The sequence below is a fragment of the Alternaria burnsii genome (assembly GCF_013036055.1).
Source record: "Alternaria burnsii strain CBS107.38 chromosome Unknown 705, whole genome shotgun sequence".
In the NCBI taxonomy this organism is placed as follows: domain Eukaryota; kingdom Fungi; phylum Ascomycota; class Dothideomycetes; order Pleosporales; family Pleosporaceae; genus Alternaria; species Alternaria burnsii.
The window spans coordinates 1,618,287-1,637,872 of record NW_024066107.1 but is presented as its reverse complement, the minus strand read 5'-3'; the positions used below and the strand labels follow the sequence as shown (position 1 = coordinate 1,637,872).

The 19,586-nt window shown below is 52.3% G+C and overlaps 5 protein-coding genes across 5 annotated transcripts; 2 read left to right on the top strand and 3 right to left on the bottom strand.

Moving 5' to 3' along the window:
• Nucleotides 1-1,172: 1,172 nt before the first annotated feature.
• Nucleotides 1,173-4,489, bottom strand: GT037_000579 (mrna 3-end-processing protein rna-14; the record flags this gene model as incomplete). Its single annotated transcript, XM_038925626.1, has 4 exons — nt 1,173-2,047; nt 2,094-3,141; nt 3,196-3,627; nt 3,674-4,489. The coding sequence occupies 4 exons, from the start codon at nt 4,487-4,489 to the stop codon at nt 1,173-1,175; spliced, it is 3,171 nt and encodes a 1,056-aa protein (XP_038791482.1).
• A 563-nt stretch (nt 4,490-5,052) lies between these two features.
• GT037_000578 (unc-50 family protein) lies at nt 5,053-5,988 on the top strand (the record flags this gene model as incomplete). The annotated part of the gene is made up of 3 exons (XM_038925625.1): nt 5,053-5,259; nt 5,317-5,714; nt 5,760-5,988. The coding sequence occupies 3 exons, from the start codon at nt 5,053-5,055 to the stop codon at nt 5,986-5,988; spliced, it is 834 nt and encodes a 277-aa protein (XP_038791481.1).
• A 248-nt stretch (nt 5,989-6,236) lies between these two features.
• Nucleotides 6,237-11,467, bottom strand: GT037_000577 (translation initiation factor if-2; the record flags this gene model as incomplete). Its single annotated transcript, XM_038925624.1, has 5 exons — nt 6,237-6,388; nt 6,445-9,337; nt 9,394-9,476; nt 9,877-10,996; nt 11,051-11,467. The coding sequence occupies 5 exons, from the start codon at nt 11,465-11,467 to the stop codon at nt 6,237-6,239; spliced, it is 4,665 nt and encodes a 1,554-aa protein (XP_038791480.1).
• Nucleotides 11,468-14,186: 2,719 nt separating this feature from the next.
• On the top strand, nt 14,187-17,564 carry GT037_000576 (chitinase 1 precursor; the record flags this gene model as incomplete). The annotated part of the gene is made up of 7 exons (XM_038925623.1): nt 14,187-14,312; nt 14,377-14,874; nt 14,930-15,050; nt 15,782-15,882; nt 15,950-16,843; nt 16,896-17,366; nt 17,421-17,564. The coding sequence occupies 7 exons, from the start codon at nt 14,187-14,189 to the stop codon at nt 17,562-17,564; spliced, it is 2,355 nt and encodes a 784-aa protein (XP_038791479.1).
• Nucleotides 17,565-18,211: 647 nt separating this feature from the next.
• On the bottom strand, nt 18,212-19,147 carry GT037_000575 (chaperone j-domain-containing protein; the record flags this gene model as incomplete). Its single annotated transcript, XM_038925622.1, has 1 exon — nt 18,212-19,147. One exon carries the CDS (start codon nt 19,145-19,147, stop codon nt 18,212-18,214), a length of 936 nt encoding a protein of 311 aa, XP_038791478.1.
• Between the last annotated feature and the right edge of the window lie 439 nt (nt 19,148-19,586).

The following is a 19,586-nucleotide window of genomic DNA, read 5'->3' as shown; positions in this document are numbered from 1 at the left end:
CCCACAAGACGTGTACCCCCCAAATTCTGCAAGAAGACGGATGACCCACGGAGAACACATACTCAATGGAGCCCTATTATCGAAAACATAAAAAACAAAAACTAACAACGACTCTTTTTAACACAGACATGAAGACAGATACGCATTTGCCAAATGTGCGCAGTGAGCAATGGCTGCAGACCACCACAGGGTGTATGACGCCAAATTATCTGCCCAAGTATTTTTGCGACCTGTTTTGCATCCAACTCTTGACAGCGATTTCGACAACGTGTAGGAGACTATCGACCTAACGACAAGCTTGGTCCCGGAGTCGTTCCTGAGCGTACAAACCGCAGTTCTGTTGACCATTGCTCCCCAGTTAGAATTTTGCATCTGGCAAACTCCGAAGACTGCACTGTGAATCGATGCCATCAATCGGCGACGAAGCAAGAGGCCACCCCAGGATCTGAAGCACGACACTCAGACATGCAGTGCCATGGGTATATGTATATGGAATGTATGGGGGAAGGAAGAAAGCATGAATGGCAGAAGGCGTGACGTTGTTACTTCGGCCGCCAACATGATGCTGAGTGGGGCGGTGAGCCAAACCTAACGCCCAAGCGGATTTTGACAGACAATACTGCATGCAGAAGCTAGGAAGGGAACCGAACATTCACTGTGGTACATATCATACAACCCTGTAGCTCTTCAACATAAGCGATTCTTTCTCGTAGCAAGTGAGGTTCACACAGTCAACAACCCCAAAGCACATCATAGCGAAGGGCAACATAGTAGATGAAACATCCAATTCATCGAGGATATCTAAGAAAAGAGACTGCAAGTCCTCAGCTATAATTTTGATAAAAAGCCTCCCGAAGGCGCGATCAAATCCAACGCCTCGCTCACACAGAGACTGAGACTGGTAAAAGCCCGACCAGACCCCTCATTGACCCCAATTAACGATATCTCGAACTAACCACCCTTCGCTACACTTCTTAAGGTCCATATAATGTAGTCATGAAGCTCGCCCAGTTGAGTAGAGAATAATAAACGCCTGCCCATGCAATGCTTTGATCCACGTGACCAATTTTTGTGTGTAGATGACCCAACTCTTTCTCCAATGTTCACACAAGACTACACCGAGGCGTACAGTCCAAGACTTCAAATTTGTTCGACAAGTTGTGTTGCCCGTTCTATTGGCCCCAACCATTTGTCCCAGCCATCGCCGGGTGCATCGGCATGTGTCCGCCGTTGCCGTACTTCTCCTGTATGCTCTGTAGCTGTTGTGCCGTTGTAGGTGTAGTACCCCAACGCTGCGGCTGTGGCGGTCCTTGGCCAGGAGGAACAGGGATGGCAGCGACGTCACGCAACAGAGCGACCAAGCCGTCAGCCTTGAAGCGCGTCTCCTTGTATGTGTGTGCAGGAGGAATGATGCCAAGGAGGAAATTGACTCCACGAGGCAGAGGTGGCGGACCTGGAGCCTGACCAACTGGTGTGGCACCGGTCGTGGCTAAGTTGCGGCGTGCAGCATCGAGACGGCGACCTGCCGCACCCTTGAGAGGTGACTCGCCGCGAGCAAGCTTACGAGGCTGTGCAACGTCGTCCGCATCGTCTAGAGGGCGCTTCGGTGAGTTCGTAACAGGGGCCAGGTTTCCAAGATGTGGGGAGTTTGCAATGCCGGGAGATTGAAGGCGCTGTTGCTCGGCTACAATTTGTGGCGGTATCGCAGGCATCGGCTGTTGTTGTTGCGGCTGCTGCTGCTGCTGCTGCTCCTCAATAGAAGGCATGACCGAAGGCATGACTGGCTTCATTTGTGTGCGAGGCGAGATTATATGGCGAACGGAGATGGGGTCAAAGGTCGAGCTCGCGAAGCGCTGCGAGAAGCGGTGCAGGTGAGGATCTTCGGGAAAGAGAGTCGTCATGCGCTGTTCGAGTTTTGTGATCTGAGCCAGCTCCCCAAACTGGGCTTCGTAGTCGTGGAAGAAGGCGAAGAGCGACTTTGCCCTATGAACGGTCTCGGGCTTAGCCGTGAGCTTGCCAACGACGGTCTCGAAGACGGCACGAGCATCTATGTATATTAGTTTTGGCCCTACTACACGGATTTGTGAACTTACTAGTAGAATCATTGAGCTTGATGAGGTGCTTGATGTACTCCAATGCGAATTGCTCATCCTCTGGGAATAGCTTCATGCCCCGCTCAAAGATCTTCTGTGCAGCCGGTTCCTGATAGCAATGGTGCTCGATGAGCGCACTGGCGACGTAGGCTTCACTGAGCAGCTTGCCCTTCTTACGAGCCTCTGTGAAAATACCACGGAAGCCACCAACCTCGCCTCTAGGATCTCCCTTACCTTGAACACGGCGCATAGCCCGCATCAGAGCTATCCACGCGTACGTGAGTGTCTTCTTGAGGTTTTGTGTTTGCGCATTGTACCCGGCAGACATAGCCTGGAGTTGAAGGTTGAAGGCGTCCTCCTTTTCTTTCAAGCGTCGCTGCTGCACAACCTCGTCTTCGTCGTCAGCGTCTTCGTTTTGCTGTGCGATTGCGCGAGCGGCGTCGTCTGCAGCCTTCTGTGCCTCGAACTGCTCTTTCGCGCGGGAGATGGAATGCTCCTCTCGCTTCTTGACTTGCGCTGTCAGATCGTAGATGCTGTCTAGAAGCCTTTGGTATGGCTCCCGTACCGCCCTGCCCTTGGCAACGATGCCCGCCTGACCGTCTTCGAAGTCGGTGCGTTGCTCGACCTGGTTGGCCTTCTTAAAAGCTAGGAGACAACTCTCAGGGTTCGCGTCAATGCCGTCGTTGAGGAATTTGTCGCCTTCAGCCTGCAGGTTGTTCTCGTAGCACCACTCGGCTGCTTCGTACCAGAGTTCCGGCCAGAAGCGGAGGGCCATGAGGGCATTCTTGTACAAGTGAAGAACACGCTTGTTGTATAGCTCCCGATTGTCGGTCGCGCACTCGAGTGGGTCACTCTTCTCCCACTGAATCCAGTTGTGCCATAGCTTCACTTGATTCATGTACTCCTCGTAACCATCGAAGCCAGCAGCGGGTGGAAGTTTGGGTAAGGTGGTTCGGTTCACGCCCCTCGTGATGTTGTTGTCTAGGACGTTGATCGCGCTGCGTGCAGTCATGTAGGAAGGTGACGTCTCTTGGAGTTGTTTGCGACCCTGTCACTCGTGTTAGTATCGTGTATGTACCAGGCAAAGCGTAACATGACTCACCGAAACCTTGTTCACGCTCATTTCGAACTTGTCGTATTCCCGCCAAATTTCTAGGGTAGCATTGTGTGGTACTGAGACGGCGCGCTGGTATACCTTACGCAGGGTATCCATCTTCTGCATGTCCTGCCAGCTGCTGCCACCAAGGACACCTGGACCAGTCTTCAGCATCTCGATGTAGTCAAGCCAAAGCTTGCCAGCATGAACATCTAGACCGACGGAGTTGAGCACGAACTCGTAAGCTTGCGTGACGGTCTGACGATTCTGGCCATTCTGATCAGTGGTGAGGTTGAAGCGACGGCGGATGAAGTCGATGTAAGCAGAGTAGATGCCGAGATACTGGGCTGAGGGAATGGAGCGACCAAAGAGCTGCTCCACCCTTGGCAGTTCATCAAGCTCGGTCTCAAAGGCAATGTACTCGACCCATTGCTCGCCCTAGACATGTTAGTACTTGACATGAGATATCGATGGACCTGCTTACTGATGAAGGAAAAACCTTGAGGAAACGCTCAAAGACAGCTCGTGCATCGTCGTGCTTGTGTCGCCTGCGGTGCTCCTCAATTAGACTCAACCACGCTTCGATGTCACCACGTGGATCTTCAGCAATGCGATCTTCAAGAATACCCACTCGGTCCTGAGGAAGACGAGCCTTTGGCAGAGAAGCAGACATAGGAGCTGGAGTAGCTGGAGCCACTGATGGGCGAGCTGAAGCAACAGTCATGACGTCTGGAGCACCTGGCTTAGTAGCGTCTGCAACAGGCGTACTGCCGTTAGGAAGAGAAGCAATAGAGGGAGCAGGCTCATTGACAGCGACAGAAGCAGAGATAGATGCGGGAGCCTGATCTTGTGCACTATGTAACTGTACATCTGGGTTGGGAATGGTATTTTTTGGAGAGTTTGTAAAAGATGGCTGGGGAGTCTCTGAAGCTCCAGTAGCATTCAGTGTAGCATTCGCCTCTTCTGGTTGCACAGCGGGCTCCTCTTCCTCGTCCTCGCTCTCGTCGACAAAACCACCCACAGTTCGCGGTCGCTTGGACTGCGGCGCTGCGGAGTCTTCTGCAGACGTCTGAGTAGGCTGGGGCTGCAGCCCATTCTCGCCCTCGGTACCGGCGGCCGGTGGTGAGTTTGCGCCAGACTCGGGCGGCATCGATGCCGACTGGTACGAGTGTGGTGAGTATGTAGCGGCAGGGTCGTACTCGTCCTGTCCGGAAGGGGCGTCGTTCATGCTGTAACCGGCGGAAGGGTCGTATTCGTCCTTTTGCGCTTCGAGGAAGGCGAGCTCAGCGTCGTCCGCCATGGCTGCGAGTGGGCGGGAGCTGTGATGAGCTGTCAGAAGCGAGCGCGAAGTAGCAGTGGGCGTTTTACTACGATGTGCGCAGGCGTGCTTGTGTCGTAGACAATGCGTCTCTTGGTCGCGTGGTTAGTAGTGTCTAGAGGGAGCGTTCCGAGGCGCGCGAGAAAGCCGAGGGCGTAGGGGAGGCCTTGGCGGTGCTTTGGGCAGGTGCAAAGGTCGCGCAAATAGCTTCCAAGATGCGCGCGGGTCGTTGGGATGATGCGCCGTTCACCGTGGTTGGGTTGGGCGGGCGCGTTGTCCTGAGGTGACAAAGGTTGCGAGTCGGCATCGGCGTTGCGGGCTTGCTCTCGGCGGCGGCCTGTCAGCCTCGTCCTTGGCACTAGCGCTCAACGGCGATGTCATCGCCAGGTACCGAACACATAGTCAAACATTCACCGAACCACCGGACGATTCACGCGCTCCTCCCACCATGGAAGTTTGGGACTCGCGGTGACAAAGACATCCCAGACGCGTATTCGAATTCCCCGGTTCTCAGCATCGCGCCTTCCTTCAGCAGCCCATCCAACATGAATCCACACATATCGCTCCCAAGGCCAACAGGCGGCCCGTCAAACTTCGGATCGACCCCTTCGTCACGGCGGAATGAGGTCAAGATGCCGCGTTTCTTCAAGCGCATGTTCAAGTTTCCACAGATGGACTTTGAGATGGCCATATGGGAGATCATGAGCCTAATAATAGCACCCAAGAAGGTGTTCCGACAAATCTACTATCATGTATGCATTCCCAATCTCCACTGCGTGTTGCGCCCAAGCCCAACTGACCATGTGTAGAAACAAACCACCAAGACATACCACCGCCCCGACCCATCATTCACATACCTACTCTCCTTCTTCCTCACTCTCACATCACTCGCATGGGGCTTCGCATACGCCGATGGCTTTACACAGACCCTTCATATAACCATGGTCTTCATATTTGGGCACTTCTTGGTGCTATCCCTGTTGATAGCAACCCTGTTCTTCTTCCTAGTCGGCCGGTTATTGGGTCCGGACAACACATTGCTACCTGGGCGACGGAGAGGACTATACAACTTGGGACAAGACTCAGGCAAGGAAGAGCTCGAGTTTGGTTACTGCTGGGATGTCGCCATTAGAGCGTTTGTGCCAGTCTGGGTGTTTCTCTACGTCGTGCAGTTCATATGCATGCCATTGATTGGTACTCACCACTGGTAAGAGTCAACATTAACAGCTAGAACAAGTGCTGATAGTTCTAGGTTCTCACTGCTGCTTTCCAACACACTCTACCTGCTCGCGCTAAATTACTACTTCATCATCACGTTTTTGGGCTACAAGGAATTGCCCTTCCTACACCATACCGAGCTCCTTCTAGTTCCGGTAGCGGTTTTGGCAATACTATGGTTTGCCTCCCTCTTCGGTTTCAACATGTCGACACACTTCGCGCCAGTATTATGGACCGGCGCCAAGTTGAGGAAACACGTCTGATGCTATGCGTAGGGGAGGAATGTAGGGGATGCACATGTAGAGGGAAATCAAAAACACGGCGCAACACTGCATTGATTGCACAAGGACTACTAGAATTAAGGTTGTCCAATGCCATAACGATCAGCGTATCAATATATATACATTTATGGATCTACATATATATGCACGATGAAGGGTAACTCTCAATCCCCTCAATCATCGACCCCCAAACAGGCCATGTTAGTATACACGCACGAAGTTGCATTATCTTACAAGTTCCTCTTCTCAAACTTCTCCTCATAACACTGAATGCGATCACCAACCTTGAAGTCTTCCCAGCCTTCAAATCCGATACCACACTCGGTATCCTTGCGCATATGCTCCACATCTTTCTTCTGGTTCTTGAGCGACTCTATCACACCTGAACGTATCCGTTAGCACATGCCTCATTCCAAACTAGGGCCTGTAAAAACTTACCATCGTGAACAACGGTCTCGCCACGGAGTACCCTGGCCTTGGTACCCCTGTCAACAATACCATTGCGAACCTTACTTCCGGCAACCTTCAGCTTTTTCTTGCCGCCGAGACTGATCTCAAAGACTGCCGCGATTTCCACTTCACCCGTGACCTTTTGGGTGACCTTTGGTGGGAGCTTCTCTGATAGCACATCTTTGACGTTTTCAACGACGCGGTAAATGATGTTACTGTCTAGGATCCTAACACCCTTTTCTTCCGCTAGTTTGGCTACATGGTTAGGGATTGTAGTATTGAAGTTGATGATGTGCCCTTTTGCGTCGGCGGCGTGCGAGACGTCAAATTCAGATGGCGCGCCGACACCGTGGCGGAGGATACGCGTTGACACTTCTGCATTGCCGAGTGCCGAGACGGAGTCGATGACTGCTTCAACAGAGCCAGACACATCACCCTTGATGATGAAAGAAACAACTTCGGGCCCAGCTTCTTTCTTCTCGGCGACTACAGCTTCCTCACCATTCTTGATGGCCTTAGCAGCAGCCTCTTCAGCCTCGCGACGTTCGGCCTCTGCACGGCGAGCTTCATTGATGGCTTCCATGTCACGCGCCATCTGCTCTCTGTCGACCTTTTCGCTGCGAAGCTCAGTCACTGAGCTAGCGTGCTGTTCATCCTCTGCCTGAAGCACCTCGTCGCCAGCGACGGGCTGATCGCGCCAGCCGTCGATTTCGACAGCCATGCCAGGTCCCACTTCCTTGACCACGGCACCAGCTTCGTTGCGTAGAGTACGTACGCGCGTCCAAGTAGTTCCTGCAACAAGCAACGTACCCTGGCGAAGAGTACCGCTACGAACTAGGACGGTAGCCACACGTCCAGATTTCTTGGTGGCACCCTCGAGAACCCACCCCTCGACTGCGGCTGCAGGATCGGCGCGGTGGTCCAACATCTCTGACAATGTTGAGATGGCTTCTTCCAAGTCCGGAATGCCCTGTCCGGTCTTTCCACTAACACAGACGGCTTGAATATCACCTCCGAAGTCCTCAATCTCAATACCATGACGACCGAGATCAAGCTTGACAGCATCAATGTCGGCTTGCGCTTTATCGATCTTGTTGATGGCGACAATCATAGGCACATTCGCCGCTTGTGCATGCTTGATAGCCTCGACTGTCTGGGGCATGACGGAATCATCCGCAGCAACAACCAAAACCACAATGTCGGTCACGTTGGCTCCACGAGCGCGCATCGTTTCGAAAGCAGAATGGCCGGGCGTGTCGAGGAATGTGATCTTCTTCCCGTTTGCCAGAGGAACACTGAACGCGCCAATGTGCTGTGTGATGCCGCCGAATTCGGTAGCCGCCACACTGGTCGAACGCATGTAGTCGAGAATAGTCGTCTTGCCGTGATCAACATGGCCCATGATTGTGACAACAGGCGGCCGTGCAGGAAGCTCAGCGTAAGCCTCAGGCTCTAGAGGTGGCGCAGGATAGAGGTCGCCATCATCTTCCTGTGACTGGAAAATTGGCTCGAAGTTGTACTCCTGCGCGATGAGACCGGCATGCTCCGCGTTTAAGATGTGGTCATTTTGAACATCCTCAAATCCAAGTTCTTCCAGTTTCTGCACAAAGTCTTCCACCTTTAGCCTCAGAGCGCCCGCCAGATTGGCTACACTGATGTACTCGGGTAATGATATTGGCGTGGGCTCGTTCTTGGCAATTTGTGCTGCCTTCTTCGCCTCAGCTCGTAGTCGCTTACGTTCTTGCTTGCTGACCTGTGGCCCATCTTCATCCTCCTCTTCATCCCGTTGAATGCGCCGGTTCCTGCCCTTGTTCCCGCCTTGTCGTCGCTGGGGCTCCTCGTATCGATTCTTGACCCCTCCTGCCTCGTCAAAGGCAAAGCGGCTTCGCCTTCTCTCGCTCTCCATGTCATTGCGCCGCCTGCTATCTTCCTCTATTTGCACCCGTGCCGACCGCTCGATTTCCAGTTTGCCTTTAGACTTCTGTACCCATGCCTCTGCCGCATCGGATATCGATTCCTGGTAGCGGTGAGGTGGCGTGTATGTTGTCGTCTTCTGTTCCGACCGTGCTTGGGGCGGCCGCTCGCGAAGTGTCGGTTTCGTTGGGCAGGCATTGCTCAGATGCTCCTTGGACCCACAGTGGAAACATGTTCTTTGCGCATTCACGTCCCTTGCCAGTGGTTGGTATGGCTTTCGTTTTGTGGACGCATCACCCAATAACCTGGATATCTCGTCTTGGTCCAGCATCTTGCTTTGCGGCGGAGGCCTAGAAACCTGTGGTGGCCTTCGATCGTCTGCTCCGAAGGGTGCGCGTCCAGGCTGTGGATCGTTTCGTCGTCTCAAGTGACCTGAGTTGAATGCTGGAGTGTGGACGGGCGGTCTTGAATCCATGTTAACAGAATATCGATTCTGCGGTGGAGGTCTATAGTCATTCCCCCGGTCGTTCACCGTGTTCCTCCTGGCCCCGGGTCCAAAGCGGTCTCTGTTCTGGTTCCGTGCCGGCCCATCGAAGACACCACCTCTGTTCATTGCCCGCCTTTCTGGCTGATTCTGCCGTGACATGTGTGACTGGGCATATGTAGGCGTTTGTGTTGCCAATGATGCTCTCATCCTCTCTGCCGGCGACATATGTCCTCCGTGTTGTTGCGGCGGAGGGGCATGGGGAGCGCTGGCTGCCAACGCTTGCCGCATACGCTGTGCCTGCGACATTGGTTCATTGCGCTCATTTGCATCTTTGTATATGATTCCCTCAGCCGACTGCGGGGTTCTGCTGGATGAGTTGAGCTCTCTCCGTTGCGTAGCGCTGGAGGATGTAGCGAGTGTATTCGAGACGGCTAACTGACGAGTGGCGCAGAAGATGCAGATGTCGCGGGTTGAAGAAACCTGCCGCTGTTAGTCGAGACATGTTCAATCGCCAATTGACTTTTATTGATCCTCACCCGAAGTCCACGCGCTCTCCGCATATTGGGCGATGTGGTGCGTAATGGTTCCGAAGATTGTTGCAGTGCATCAAAAGTTTGGCCTCTGTCCCGCCGGCGGATCCTTGCCTTGCCCATCGGTTACTAGCGTAGCGCCACGGCCTGCGGAGTTGCCACGCTCTACACGATTCATTCGCTTCACTATTTGCCATGTCGAGTCTTGAAATTAGGATATCATTCATTACAAGTCCAGCTGGACATTGCGTATAACCGAGAAAAGTAATTTGTAAATGTTTTTTCTTTGCGCACATCAAGATGCGCCAGTAGACTATCTGCAGCTCCCTCAGCATTGCATCGAATGAGAGGCTCAGAGAATAAGCAGCCTATGATTGCGCCCTAACTCCCGCATTGAACACATCTACTCCCTAGCCTCCTTCATCCGAAGCCTGACACCGTCCGCCGGTGCAGTCGTCAAGCTCAACCCATTTCTAACGTATCCCATACCACCCTTCTCTGTTGGCTCCCAAGTGTTCCCAACACCCTCAATGGCTTCAAATCTCTGCACCAGCCTGACAATGGTGTAGCCAGCTTCTGTCAGAGCAAACTGCTGGCCGATGCAGATTCTTGGACCACCGTTGAAAGGAAGATACTCCCATCCACTCTTCCTGCCGTTCCAGCGCTCAGGTTTGAATTCGTCAGCATCAGCACCCCAAAGGTCTTTACGACGGTGCATGATGTATACACTGTAGTCTACCGGCGTGTCCTTCTTCACGTAGATACGTCCGGTGCCGTCTGGGCCGCCACCGACAGGTAGAGTAGTATCTTTCAAGGCACGGCGACCATCGATAGGGACCACTGGGTAAAGACGCAGAGTCTCGTTCAAAACCCACTGCAGATAGTTGCACGACTTCAACCCTTCAAATGTTATCTCCTGTGGGTTGGAATAGGTACCAAACGACTCCAGGATAATGTTACGTAGGTTCTTGAAGACATCCTCGTGCTGTGACAGCACCATGAAGACATAAGACAGTAGCGATGCTGTAGTATCACGACCGGCTAAGAGGATTGAGATGGATTGTTCTCGAAGCTCAATGGGGTCGCGGGTTGACTCTGCAAGCGCATCAAGGAAGACGTACTTCTGCTTGCCGTGTGACTTCTCCTGAGTGGTCCTCTTGTCTTTCGATAGTGCAAGCTGAACGAAATGGTCAATGAATGCGTGGCAGCGTCTGCAGTGTTCTTTGAACTCCTTGTTGTAGACGAGCCAGTAGGCCTCTTGCAATCGACCAGCTGTGGCGATAGTGCCTTGGGCCTTGTCGAAAGAATTGGCAAAGTCTTGTTCGTTCACAGCCATTGGGGGTTTGCTGGACTTGTAGTCGGGCAGCGCGGCAAGCTGAGAATCAACACTTTCGCCAAAGAGGAATTCTGTGGCGCTATCGATGGTCAGACGGAAGAAGAGCGGCTTGAGGTCTGTAACGTCTGTCCAGCCGTCCGAGTTGGTGCGGATGACTCGCATCATATTCTGCACATGCTCCTCTTCGAGATCCAGATCGCTCACCTGGTCTCGCGCAAACTGAGGCCGAAGTAGTGATCTTGAATGTGCCCATTTCTCGCCGTCGCTAGAGAACTGCCCTATATTAGCAACTGACATGCTTGTAGCCTAGTCTATAGCAATACTTACAATGCCGTGACCAAGCAATGGAAAGAAGTTTCCATTTCGCCTTTCTCCTAGCCCAAAGTCCTTGAACTGCGTAGCCAACAGAGCCTGGATGTTTTTTGGTTCGACCGTGAAGAAAGATTCGGCACCCATCATGTTCTGGTGGAACGTGCTGATGACTCTGCCCTCTCTGTCACTTGCGTCATCGACTCGCTCTTTCAGATACTGTGGCAGACGAGCCTGTTTATCCGCCACGAGTATCTCCGCGATGTTCTGAACTCCGAGAGGATCAAGCGGCGACTGCTTCTTTGGATGGGCGGGCAAGCAGCCCAATTGACGCGCGGCAGCAGCATGGCGGCGTGAGATGATGATCGAAGAGATGATCTTGTAGAGAACATAAGACACGCCAGCCCAAGCTGCTAAGAGAATAGTATTGTGCATTTTGGAGGTGGTGCTCTGCTGTGAGAAAGGATGGGTGCAGACCAATGGGTACTGTTGGTAGCCAGCAACTTATCAATGAGTTCACCTGGTTAAGTATGGGAATTATCAACTACGCCCTGTCACTAATGCAACAGGGTCCATCTGGCGCTTCCGCTTGCAACGTCCATTTAGGCAACTTGCCGCAAGGATGGGGACGAATTGGTCCATGCGACTCGCACCTGTTCACGACCCGTTGGCTCCTCGGAATCGTCATTGCGCACTAATCGCGCGCGGGACGGATGGACAAGAGCTCCGATTAGGTCCTTGTCTCACACAGAAGAGTAATCGAGCTCGCATTGTCTGGTTGTTGATGAAACCGTTACTCTTCCCCGCCTTTTTTGGTTCGGGTTCCTTGGCCTTTTCGAAAGCCTACCCGGACGAGTTCTGTTGTTTTCTTGCATGCAACACGCCTCGGTAATTATGGCTGTGCACCCGTTACGTCGGGGCCTAGAGTGTTAAGGCGCTTTCAACGTTCGGTTATGAGCCAAGTGTCATTTTGTGAAGTGGAATGGGTCCACTTCAAGCGGGTATTTTGATAGTTCGACATGCCGTGCCTAGGACATGCCTTTCTCATACGGGAGTCTGCAGCGACAGTCGTCGGACGGAAGAGGAAGCTCGTACACCTGCAAGTGCAGCGTGTGTCTGGCTCTGCCAAGTGTTCCGAGATCCCGGGCTGGTGAAACTTTGCGACTGCCAACAGGGACCGTCAAAAACAGCCCACTTCCGACACACGAGGGCCACGCGGACGCTTGCGGACTGTGGAGAGAAACTCAACAATAGATCATTGTGACTGCAGCATGCTTCGCGTGCAAAACGTTCCGTCGATCGATTTGTCCTGGTCTGCGCAGCTGTTCACTAAACCATCTTTTGCTCGTTCCCTCTAATCTCCCTTGCGTTGATGAGACGGCGCGTTGAGCGGTAAAAGCGGGTGTTCGGGATCGAGCAAACGTCTCCCGTGAAGTGCTTTGATGGTAGAATCGAAAGGCTACATGAATTTTATCGAATCAATGTCATGAAAATGTTCAACCTGATGCAATGATGCATTGGTTGCAGAATCCAAATGCGGTCTAGTCATTTCGAAGTGGCTCCGAACATTCAAGCGAGTGCGTAGCTCCTGTGACTCTTCATGACACAGTAAGGATAACGACTCCACTCACAAAAGCATCGAATCAGATTAAAAGTGTTTGAAACCTGTAAAGAGCCAGCTTTGACAGCATGAAGGAATATCTTCAGCATACAGCCTAAGCCCTCGTGCACTCCACCTGACCTCCAATCCCGAAATCAACTACACAAGCACAGATGCTGGCTGGGACGGTTTAGAGCGCGACATACAAGCAATGCTCGTCGTGGATACTCAGATCGCGGCTCTCTATCCAGCACTAGAGATGACTACCGAGCGCTGAAAACAGCTCTTCGGGTACTGTCCGTAGAGGCCATCTGCCTCACCAGGAATCAACGTGGAAATGTTAAGTAAACAAAATTTCGTCTGGATCTCGAGCGTTGAGAAAGTTGCATAATAACGATACCTCCAGTTACCCGAGAATGCATTTCCGATGACCACTGGGAGTTTGTTGGGACTGAAGAGGCCTGGGCTTTGGTCGCGAGACTTACGAGCATAACCTTTAGCTTCTGAAGATCTTCAAAAGTCTGAATGCATCCATGCCTAAATCCGACGCACATTAAAGAATGATACTACCGTTCCGATTGGGTGATATTGTATAGTGAGGAGAAGGTGGAAAAAAGTTGCTGGCCTGGATGATTTACCAGTCGAAAAAGAGTTAGAGTGCTAGAAGGGCATCCGTGAGTTCTGTCTGCTCGACGAAGATGCATAGAAGAAGTCCAAGAACGTCTCACGCAGCGTTCTGTCCTACAGCGACGATTGTGACGCCTGTAAAGGCTGATGAACTTGTTTCACGCGAGTTGTGGGCCAAGATTACGACATCATCACTATACAATTCGGAGCAGTTGTTCTGCAATATGTGCCCACCGTAAGGTTATAAATTGTTATATCGAACAGGCACCACAAAGACCGATAACGGGACAAAGTCTGTCCAGGAGTCGTAACCCATACATGGCCTGAATCTGAACTGGAATTAACCGTCTTGTGCGCCGGTGCCTCTTTCCGGTTTTGGGTCATGCATCTGCTGCAAGGGCATGAAGTCCATGGATACCACTTGATCATGAACTCCTAAAACTGAAAATAATATTCAATGGGACTGCGCCAACGAGGAACAACTCCTATAAATAGGATCGCCATCAGTAAGCATACTCTGAGGCTGACTCGACGAATCAGCATCTACCAAGCCACCATCTCGATACCGCTTACGGTCAGAGGAACGGCAGCCACAAGCTGTGGTTTGTAAGCGCTACAGTTTAGCTTCGCTGATACATCACGACGCAATCCGCGAAGCGATCAGTCAATTACCGTTTGGAGCTGGTACAGCTGAAGCTGCTGATGTAACGGCATGAAGATCACCATGATGATCTCCGTACAAGTAGGAGGACGCAATGCGGCGCAAGTAAAAGGCCACGCAAAACCTTTAAAACTTCCAGTTTGGTTTGGAAAGCTACTCAAATTTCTTTGTAGTGATATACAGAAGAAATGGCTGCACATACGTGCCATACTTCGACGTCTTTTGCCTCACAAGAGCAAGACTTACAACATTTACTACCACAAACCATGACTTCCTCGGAATTTTCATCCTCCATGGCATCTCACTCGATGCCACTCCAGTCTACATATGACAGCCAAATACTACCATATGCCGATTTGAAGGATCTCAAAGAAGCCGAGATCGAAGACAGAGTACGTCAATCTCAACAAAGAAGCACTGCAAGAATGATGCCGTTGAGACTAACATCTACTCGAGCACCTGAAAACGCGCATACGCAAACTACGCATCGTATCTCGCACCCTTGCCTTGTTCATATCCATCGCAGTCCTTGTTCCCACTGCGCTCACCCTCTACAAATTCCTCAGCACACGAACGATCTACCGCACCGTCGCACTTCCCAGCGGCCAAAGCGTTTCGCGTACACCCTGGGCTCACAACACGCGCGCATGGCCAACATACATGTACTTTGGCGTTGCGGCCGTCTCCGTGCTGCTCAATTTCACAACAATGTTCTCCTATAAATTTGGCATTGAAAAAGCCAACGTAGCAAGCGTCGTTACGAGTACTTTCAGCTGGATCAATCTCATTGGGAACTTCGTGGTATGGTGTGTAGCTGCAGGCTTGTATCGCGCGGAGAAAGACAAGAACGGAAAGAGTAACGACCTCTGGGGATGGACATGTAGTGCAGGTGCGAGGGCGATCCAGAAGGAATTTGTGGGCGATATTGATTTTGGCAGATATTGCAACGTGCAGGTAAGTTGGACAGATTGCAAAGCTTTAGGAAAGGATTCGAATAACACGATAGCAGAGTGCGAGTTGGTATATCGGTATTGTACAGGCCTCCGCTGCACTTTTGACTGTGGTCATTTATGTGTTAGTTTACTTGAGGAGAGGAACCAAGAAGGAGGTGCAGCGGCAATTGAAGATGAGTGGGTACGAACGAAGCAGACATTGAACATGTGAGGATTCTCATCACGCATGAGAAACACACTTCACAACAACCCATCTAGTCCGGATGCCAGCCTCGCCCTCTAGCCGATACCTGTAAGAGAAGCTTATAGGTGCCTCGGTATCCCCAACAACCACACCACGCCATCCCTTTGCTCATCCCTGTTGCACTTATCAACCGGCCCCAAAACCCGTTGTTTTGCATACACATGATGTATCTATATTCACCTGTTCCAAATCTCTCGCTCTTATGTTACCTCTTCGGTGACTTGGCTGCATGTACCGAACCCCAACCCAGACCCTGCTTACCAAAACAAGCAAGACCCTTGCCAGGAACAGGCAGTGCTCTATGGTTTGCACCCGGGAAAGATGTACCAAACAGGTGATATGGAGAATGAGAAGGCGGGGAGAGCATCCAAGCAATGCAGACTCCGCAAATATCCGCTGCATGGGAGACAGAGAGGCGGGATGGGAACAACCATGCGCGAGATGCGGTGGGTTAAAAGGCGGAGCGACCCACTGCGATTACTATTCGGGCGATCATCACAATTCCCTTGCTTACTCTGGCCATTGACTTGGGTAAAGAATCTGCAAAATGCTGGTATGTCAGAAAAGAGAAAATGACTGAAGGAACAGGAAGACTGATGATGTGATTAGTACGCACGTTCATTGCCTGCGCTAATATGTATGACGGGACTTCTACTTGTCGCAGGGAGCTTGGCGCAACAAAAGCAAGATGAATGTGATCAAGACTGCTTGCTGGAGCGAATCGAGAAGCTTGAGAGGAATTATGCGTTGATGGAGGTTTTTGTGGTAGGTATAGACTGATTCACCTGCCAATCGTAGATGAGACAGTCTAGCATGCTGACCATGGGTATAGTTCCCAGGTGAAGTTACTTCTCCATCATTTACAGCATACTCAGCTGTTGCTCCACCCAGCGACCCCACCTCAACAATCAGCCCGTCGAGTCACTACACTACATTCATCACTTCCGGGATCCCTTTTCCGTCTTCTGTGTCCACCAGCCAAACAAAAGTGCAGTCCTCGACACCAGGCACACCTTCTTACTCGACTTCTGAAGCGCAACCCTCAACAACCGGTACTAACCCCGCTCACCCTGACATCCCTTTTCGTCCTGGCTATCGCTCAGTAGCTTATTACGGGAGCTGGGACATCTATACACGGAACTTCCAGCCCCAAGAGATACCAGCAGAGCGGTTAACTCATTTGCTTTACTCCTTCGCCGATAACAAACCTGATGGCACCGTCTTCTTGACAGACTCGTACGCCGATGCGGAGAAGCACTATGCAACTGATTCCTGGAACGATGTGGGAAATAATTTGTATGGATCACTCAAACAGCTCCAGATTCTGAAAGCCAAGAACAGGAACCTGAAGGTGCTATTGAGCATAGGCGGATGGACATACACCAACACAAACAAGCACATGGATGGCCCTATGGCTACGGCTGCAGGCCGGCAGCGCTTTGCGTCTTCTTGTGTTGAGTTGATCCGCGACTATGGCTTTGATGGGATCGACGTGGATTGGGAATATCCCAAGGACAAAGAGCAAGGGCATCAATGGCTGGAGCTGTTGAAGGAGATTAGGAGCCAGATGAACAAATATTCCGATAAGCTCGTGCATAAGGACGACTCTGGATATGAACTGAAGCCGAAGTTCCTTTTGACGATTGCCTCGCCGGCTGGTGAGAAGAATTACAGGAATCTGCCTTTGAGGGAAATAAGCGAAGTTACCGATTTCATAAACCTGATGGTAAGCATTTTGGTTCCCGGTCGCAAAGGCACATGAGCTAACAAAACTATAGGCATACGACTACGCTGGTTCCTGGGACAAGCAAACCGGCTATAACTCGAATCTCTATCCTTCGACGTCGAATCCCCTAAGCACACCCTTCAACACAGCTTCTGTCCTGGCCGCCTACAACGCTGCTGGCGTTCCGTCCTCCAAACTCAACCTTGGCATGCCGCTCTATGGTCGCTCCTTCACCAATACTCAAGGTGTAGGGAAGTCATTCGACAGTACCGGCGAGGGGTCGTTCGAGAAGGGCATCTATGACTTCAAGGATCTACCGGTAGCAGGTGCGCAAGAGTATTATGATGAGGAGGTTGGTGCGTCCTATAGCTATGATGAGGGAAGCGGCACATTTGTCAGCTACGATACTGTGGCCATGGCGCTGAAGAAGGTTGACCACATTGCGCAACAGAAATTGGGTGGCGCCATGTGGTGGGAGATCAGCGGTGACAAGACGGATAACGCCGAGAGCATTGTGCAAAACGTGAGTTGCATGCGCAAGATGGTGGAGATGAATTGTGTGCTAACTTTTGAAAAGGTTATTGAGAGAATGCGCGGCGGCGGAAGTGGCGCAGGCATTGAGTCGTCCTCCAACTGGCTGCTGTACCCGGACTCAAAGTTTGACAACGTCAGGAATGGCGTCCTCACGCCACAAGTCGCCCAGCGGCTGCGCAGGGCCTGAGTCGTTGGCACAGGTGCAGCTATAGGCGAGTATGTCAGGTGCTGCGAAGTTAAAATCGTCAGTTGTCAACGATTCGACGATCGTCATCGGTAAACGTTAAGATGGAGCATTGGTGGCGCGAGCACTCATGCGTTCTCATAGATGTAGTAATAAAACCTGTGTCATATACCTTACCCTTGAGAAATTTCGCTTATTGCCAAGTTGGAACATAGTCTGGCGCTGGATCTCCGTGACACAGTTGCAGCAGTGTTTGAGGCTCTGTTGGACCCTGGGTGTACGCGACGACGCGGAAGCTATGCTGCTTCTGGCGTAGATCTTCCTCGATATATTGCCAGTGTTGGTATTCTGCTCGACCGGCGTTCTACGATGGCCGACTAAGATGCTAGAGGTGGAAAAAAGTTTACACGATGACAAAGGCGGCAGATCTACTGCTGGTGATTGTCGTTGAATTTGTGTGGTGTCTGAGCGCATGACGGCTAGGATATGCCCGCCGCGCGCCTGCATGCCGCCTGCCGAATCATATGTACAGGAAGTAAACGCCCTAGCTCCATTTATGCGGCGAAAGTAATAGCAGTCGTACGATATAGCACCAAAATGTGCTGGTAGGGTATAGTAAAGTCTGTCTTGGGCACCAGAATATGCTCATTTTACTGTCTCCTGACCTCTTCTGGCGAGCAGGTGTCGGCAGGCGGGAGCAAGCGCTGGTAGGATTGCTCGCCAACAATAGTCGACTCCCTATGCTCCAGGAAGGTGCGTATGCGCTCGTCGCGATCTCCACTTGCGCTCAGGGTCGCATTCCTACTCCGCCGATACTCCATGCTCGCTTCTCGGTGTATCTGGTCCCGCCTCTCAATGACTGAGTTGTTGAAGGTGTTGAACCTGGTGCCCTGCACGACACCACCTATGCTTACAAAGGCAAAAATGAGGGCCATGAAGGTAAAGTTGGACATCTGGATGGTTCGCGCGTCATCCTTGCCGCCGCCGCCGCCGCCGTTCTCGTAGTGCCAGCGCTCCCAGTCTTCCCATGTCGCATTGGTACGCGGGTCCGTGGCCCAGCGATTTGGATCATAATTCCAGTCGTTATGGCGGGGTACGGTGGGTGTCTGGTGGTGGCCGGCCCAGCCGTGGCCCCAGGCATCATACGCTTTGCGTTTCTGGACATCAGACAAGATGTCGTGTGCAGCGACTAGCATTCGATAGCGCTCGAGGCGCACGTGAAGGGGCAGCTGGGCTATAGCGGCCGAGGCATGGCAGCGGTCGGGGTGGTAGAGCTTGACGAGGGCATAGAAGCGGTGCTTGGTGTATGCATCGCCCTTTCTGCATTTGAGAATCTGGTAGGGCGTGGGTGTTTTGTGTGGTTTTTCGGCATCTGGCCATTTCAGCAGCTCTACGTCGTCGGGGTACGCGGGCACATGGTGATGTTGGGCGTAGCCGCGCCGTTGTCGTGCGGGCTCAAGACGTGGGAATGTATGACGGCATGACTTGGGCGGCTGTGGAGGGCAGCAGCCCGGGACCTGAGTATAGTATAGGGGGCTGAGGTTAGTGTAAGACGAAATGATTATCGACGACTTCTTAGACAGCATGGTCAAGCAACGGCAGCCGTGGACGGGCGCGCATCTCAGAGCTTCAGTCAGGTGTCGGAGCAGATGGGTGGGGTGGTGAATGCTGGTGGCGTCGGCGCGCGCATGGACGATCGCCGCGCACTCCGCGGGCTTTGGGCGCATGCGCCATCAATCCACCGGTACCTCGCGCTAGCCCGCTTACACAGCACATGCGACACTTTGAATGCGAACAGGAGTTGCCGTTTTTTTTTTTCTTCCCTCTTCTCTTTGCTGACCCAACTTCTCCGACGGCGCCGTCGTCTCAGAAGGGAAGCCACTATGCAGGTGCGGTCTCTTCCGCTCCCCTCCAGTTGCTCAGACCCGACGCCGGTGGAGCCTCTTGTTCCGCGACTCAGCCTGTCTGTTTGACGTGAACTCCTTCGCCTCGCTTGCGCATGCCTTGGGAAACTGCCCCTGCAGC